This window comes from Centruroides sculpturatus, unplaced genomic scaffold, assembly GCF_000671375.1.
Source record: "Centruroides sculpturatus isolate CEXI.00-Female unplaced genomic scaffold, Cexi_2.0 scaffold527, whole genome shotgun sequence".
In the NCBI taxonomy this organism is placed as follows: Eukaryota; Metazoa; Arthropoda; class Arachnida; order Scorpiones; family Buthidae; genus Centruroides; species Centruroides sculpturatus.
In genome coordinates this window covers 524,974-531,236 of record NW_019384763.1, presented here as the reverse complement: position 1 = coordinate 531,236, position 6,263 = coordinate 524,974, and the positions used below count along the sequence as shown (strand labels likewise).

The 6,263-nt window shown below is 32.9% G+C and overlaps 1 protein-coding gene across 4 annotated transcripts in view; it reads right to left on the bottom strand.

Moving 5' to 3' along the window:
* Positions 1-426: 426 nt before the first annotated feature.
* The window catches only part of LOC111628856 (sn1-specific diacylglycerol lipase beta-like), a 54,555-nt gene continuing 48,718 nt past the window's right edge, over positions 427-6,263 (bottom strand). For 2 of the 4 annotated variants that reach the window (XM_023372713.1, XM_023372712.1), the window contains exon 8: positions 429-662. In XM_023372713.1, the coding sequence (XP_023228481.1) occupies positions 501-662 (162 nt within the window). In that variant the 3' untranslated portion in view covers positions 429-500. Of the gene's footprint in view, positions 663-6,263 lie in introns of all 4 variants that reach the window. The other 2 variants (XM_023372714.1, XM_023372711.1) reach the window with 2 other exon arrangements.

Sequence of the window (6,263 nt, the reverse complement as noted above, 5' to 3'; positions counted from 1 at the left end):
AAACTAAAAGTGAATATGCTACTCTTCTTATAATTTACAAAAACTTGATGTTAATGAAAAAATGTTATTCTTATATATGATTAAAATTACTAAACAACATATAAATCTTTTACATTTGTAATTTTTATTCAAAATGACCATGGCTATCTGTTTTATCCAAGTTTTTGGTTATCTACATCAATCTACATTAACTTGGATAATCAGGATTCTGCTGAATGTTGATTATTAATTTTATTGCTTGCAATTATAGCTATTGTAGTCATAATGATCAACTAAACAAGATAAAAAAATATTATTGACTGAATGTAATATTACTGAATTTAAAAAGCTGGAACAATATGGAATTATTACATCCACTTTTTTCCATCAATGAAATAGATAATGATAACAATGCCAAATTTTTTAACAACTTATTTCATTTTTTTACTATTAATTTTAATTAAAGTACCGTATCTTAGAAACACTATTGAGTAACTGTATTTAAAATCAACTTTTCTTTGTTAAATATAATATTTACCTGTACTTGTGAGAGAATCAGGTGACTGAGCAGAAAATGTTTCTGAATGCTGTGAAGTCGATGCTCTTGATATCCTTTCTGCCATTTGTTTCTCATGAAGAAGAATCAAGCCAGCAACCACATCTGATGGAACAAGATCTACATCCTACAAAAAAATTATATTTGTGACCTCTCACTAAAATTTGAAATTTGTGTTAAAATATTTTAGAATGAAAGGAAGAAGGAAAGTAGAAATATTTTTCATACAGAAAAATATTAAGAACATAAAATAAGATAAGAACATACAAATAATGTAAGAATGTAAGTCTCACAATTGGATTCACCCTCTCTGGTTGGGATCAGACTAAATGTTGATGTTGATCTCTCCATTGACCTAAGCAGAGATCATATTGCACCTAGCAGAACTTAGCAACAGATAAGCAACCACTTTGAGAGTGAAGACAGGTCTGAAACCAATCAGGACAACTGATTAAAAAGACTGGATTAATAAAAGCCTATGTCTCAAGGACATGAGATTCTTTGCTTTCCAAAAACATGATGAAGTGCCATCAGTAAGGTTCATTCACCAAGATTCATTTCTTGAATATCTTTCCTCCAAGACCTTTGTTTATATGTTGTTTTGCTAAGATCCAGTCCATTTCAAAAAAATCTTGTAATAATCCATCCCAATTATCAACAGAATTCCACTTCTGCTCCATCACTTGTCCATCTAAGAATCTCACGTGATCAAGTATCATCAGTCATTATGCTGGAAGTCAAAATCAGTTTTCCCATCTTTCTTACCCAAGTTGTGATAATTAAATGCTACATCTCCTTGTTAGGTGTTAAAGTTTCCACCCACAGAATGATTGACACCTGGATCCAGAAGTAAAACTATGTAGTGACTTCTCTTTAAGACTTTTTTGCCAATGCTTAGGATTATTACTGCTGTAACAGCTAAAATTTCTTTCTCCAAATAAATAGCTTTTATTTAGTGAAAGAGATTTGTCTCAGTGTGTTCACACCCATATATAATTCCTCACCCCTATTGTCATCCTGAATGCAAATTAATGTTGCAAATTGGCAACCTCACATACTGAAAATAATATATAAAGAGAAAAATATCAATAACTAGTCATCTACAGGATTAGAAAATACTGACCACTTAAAAGGATCAAAATATTCTGTCTATCAAGTGCTATTGAAAGTACAATCAAAATTTAGTTTTTAATTATATTTTATGTATAAAGAAGTAATCTATTAAGTTACTTGAACCGTTTATTTTGAAAATGGGACAAGTCCAATTTTTGTTATTGCGAGATATTTAAAGGTTTGCATTTCAATAAATTTAAAAATATTGGTAAGTATTAATAGATATATTTTTAATATTTTGTGGTACCAGATAATGTAAGTTTATAATCCAATAGTGTTTACAGTGCTGACTAAAAAAAGTAAGAGTTTCATTATAACTAAATGGACTTGCCTCACTTTCAAAATTAATGAATTATTGTAATCGTTCATTTAATTGGGAATTTTTTCAGTTGCATCAGCCTTTTTTTAATAATAAAAACAAAATACTATTCAAATTTTTATAAATATTTATTCATTTGATAAAAAGTGAAACAAAACAAAGAATATTCTAGTAGAAAATATAACATAACAAAAAAAATTCAGTTTTATTAAGAATTTCAATCAAATTATACATTTTCAGTTTATACGTAGGTATAACTAAATGAATTTTATTCAGGATTTAACATTTTAAAATATTCATGATGAACGGGAGGTATATATGGTAATAAATCCATCATGTCCTTGTATTTTTCAGATGTAATAGATCTCCTTTTTTCATACAGAAAAGATAACTTTATATTTCCGAAATTACTTGGTCTTCCTCGTTGTGGTGACAAATCGATAATTTTAAATTCAGCATCTCGTTCTATCGAAGTTTTGTAGAACATTTTGTATGGTGCATCCCTTGTAAATCTGATTCAGCATATATTTAACCAATTCACGGTTTCTCCATCGGTATTTTTGTTTCTTTTTAAAACTGCTTTCCCCAGAGGTTGGGTTGAAAAAAAATTTTTGCATTTCATTTCATGTACTAAAAATTTATTATGTTTTTGACAATTTCATATTAGTTTATAGTAATCCTGGGGAATATACAAGGAACTGGCTTTCCGGATTGCCATTTCTACCACTCCAAAATCACGATCGTTCAGTAAAAATGAATGTCCTAAAAATAAAAATTTGTGATCAATGATATTTATTTCATTGTCACCAGACTGAACAATTTTCATCCACATTAAGGCCAACTATATGTTTCTATTTTGGCCAGTGCACATGTCACTATAAGCTATAATGTGTTTTTGGGTTAACACAGTATTTAAGTGCTTCAAACAGCAAGATGCTACTTCTTGTGCTCCTCAGGATGCTATAGTTTCATCCCAAACGTACATACAAACTTCATCATTATGAAAATTGTTGATTCAATACATACATATTCCGCTTATATTTCTCGGTGTTGGAAGTAAACCTATTATTATTGAAACACAAAATTAAGATATACTTTTTGTTATTTATGAAATATTGTACAACCACCGACTTTCAATATCAAAGATAGATAGATAGAAACACCCTAGATTTCAGACATGATGTCAAACGCCCACATTGCTTAACCATACAGCAACCGGAGCTAAATTTTGCCGTAATATATGCGGCCAAAAATAATTTCAATCTAAGATGGACTTGCACCACTTTCAAAATAAACATATTTTCAATACTGTTAAGAGCTAAAACTTCCATCTCCCAAATACTAGAATCTGAATTTTTTTTTACTATAAATTGTTTACGCATAAAAAGATCATAACAAGTTTTATCTATAACTACCATTATCTCCATTTTTTTCAAAAATGGACTTGCCCCACTTTCAAAATAAACAGCTCATTTATTAAAATTACATTCATATAATGTAATGGGAGATTCTTGAGATATATAGGGCTATTTCTAAAGGAATAGCTATCAACAGCAGGAATATGGCTCCTATGTTGCATGCCTAGAGGGCAATAAAGCAACTATGTAATATTTTGTAAACAGTTTATGCTTAGTATACATATATTATGTTCATATTTTATCATTATATATCAGCATGCCAATTATTTTGAAGCATATTTTATGCCAACTTTTTGTTATTTATATGCATTTAACCTGTGTTGTTTTCTTTTGTAATCATTTTTATTTTATAATTTATTCCTGCAATCCTGCACATGCACAGCAAGTATTATTTACATTCTGTTTTTGTTCGATTTGTGGTCTACCAGTAGAACCTGAAGATTGTCTTCATAAAGGATGAAAAGAACCAATGGATTTTAACTTCCAATAGACTTTAATCGCCATTCAAGGCCCTAAAGACATTCTCAAAGACACTTCCCGGCCTCCCCAGTGCCTCCCCCACTATTTGGAATACCCAGTGAACCAGGTATTTATAACAACACATGATGTCATGTAAACTCTCTCGATCAGTCAGTCATGTATTCTTTTCCATTATATTAAATTAGTTGTTTTTGCTGTTAACCTCGTATTCAAATGAATCACTTCCGAGCCATCTCTCAACCCTCCTCCATCCCGAATCCAATCAGCTGCACATGTAACTGCTCACGCAAACTCTAAAGTTGCAGTTTCTGTGTCTATCCTGAAGACACAATGGTGTCAGTCCTGACGAGGTACCAAGGAGGTACCGAACCTCTGGTCACAAAATAACTCACAAAAATTCAGCAGATGTTTTCTTCCATCTTAAATGGGCATCTTCAGGCTTTGTTGTTCAATCTTAGAACTGCTTGAGATGGAACATGTATATTCAAAAATGTGACCGCTCGTTGATTGGTGGAATTGTAATCTTGATGTTCTTGTGGATGCTGTGGATAAGTTATGGAGCAGTGGTGTTGTAGGCACATTCTCCATGCTAATGGAAAAGTGTCAGCATTATTAAAGTTATTGGCTATATGTCTTAAAGCAGCTCCATGTATCTCTACTAGCTCCAGATATCAGAACTGTGCTCTATTTTGTGATGATAGAAAAGTCATTTGGTCAAACTGGACCACAACATCAGGATCACACATGTATGTCACCAAGGCTGTAAAAGTGTGGCCCTTATTTATATCAATCTGGTATACTTAGAAATATAATCAGTCTGATGTCTCTTGAAGACACACATTCAGTTACATCCTATTTTTGATAAGGTCTCTTCTCCCATGATCTGCATTAAAAAAAGTAATCAACAAATTCATCTTGGAGTACATCCTGGATTACCCTCTCACTGTCACCAATACACAACAATTGATCATATGTCTCCAAGACATCAAACTCAGTAGTCCTGGTTTTTTCACTATTTATGATTTTCAGTCATCATACCCTCTACTCACTATCAAACCATGCTTTTGTTTCTTACATGATTTCTTAATGAGTAACAATGCTGATGCATCCAACCACTACACCAACATCTTATAACTATCTGATATCTCCACACTTCTTTCTTTTGACAATTTGACTTACCTGTAACATAAGGGTGATGATGGGAAGTTCCCTTTTGGGTACATTATGCAAACTTGTAATCCAACACCCAGAGGCCTCCATCCTACCCAAAGTTGACAGCCAAATGGCTCTTTACATATGGTACAGTACATTGACAAGAAATATTGGATGCTTTCAACACCAAACCCTATGGGCTTTGCCTAAAATCTGAACAGAGCAATGACAGAAGTGTCCACTTCCTTGACATTGACATACAGATAGTTGAGGAACACAACACAACCAGAATCTACAGGAAGTCCCATACCATACCTCCTTCATTCCAACTTCTCATAACCATTTTTAATACAAGGTGTCTGCCTTCAACTCTGATCTGCAGGACATATGCCCATTCATCCATCACACACAAATGGAATATCAATCCATCACTGCACAAGCCTTTCAACATGGATGTTCCAAGGTCATTAGGAAGCTCATTGCACATCACAACTCTCAAGAGCACAGCATAATCCCACTGACACAGAAGCATACAAGGTGTCACCTTTATAACTATTAGTTCCTATATACAACGAAATCACTAGACACAACAACTTTAAACTGGCCATATACTCTCTCATGAGGAATTCCAAAGACCTTCCCATCAGCAACATTTATCAGACATCTATTCTATAGGGACAATAGATGCAATAGATCACTTGAATATGTGGGGATCACTAGCCAACATATAACCACCCATATGAAAGAATACCAGTCTGATATAAATAAGGGCTACACCACTGTAGCCCTAGTGGCATACACATATGACCATGATGTTGTGGTCCACTTTGACCAAATGAGATTGTTTCACCATGTACAAAATAGGGCACAACTCCAACACCTGGAGCTCATGGAGACACAGAGGACTGCTTTAAGATGTATGGCCATTAACTTTAATGATGCCAACATTTTTCCACTGGCATGGAGAATATTCCTACAACACCACCATTTCACCATGACATATCCATGAGAACATCAAGATTATGACTCCACAATCAACAAGTGGCCAATTTTTGAACATGCATGTTCCATTTTGAGCAGTTCCAAGACAGAATAACATAGCTGAAGATGCCCATTTAAGATGGAAGAAAACATTTGCTGAATTTTTGTGAGTTATTTTGCTGGTTTATGGTTACTAAAGTATATAGTATTTCAAATTCATGTAATATTTTTTAATTATTTGTTAAATTACGTGAATTCTTTAATG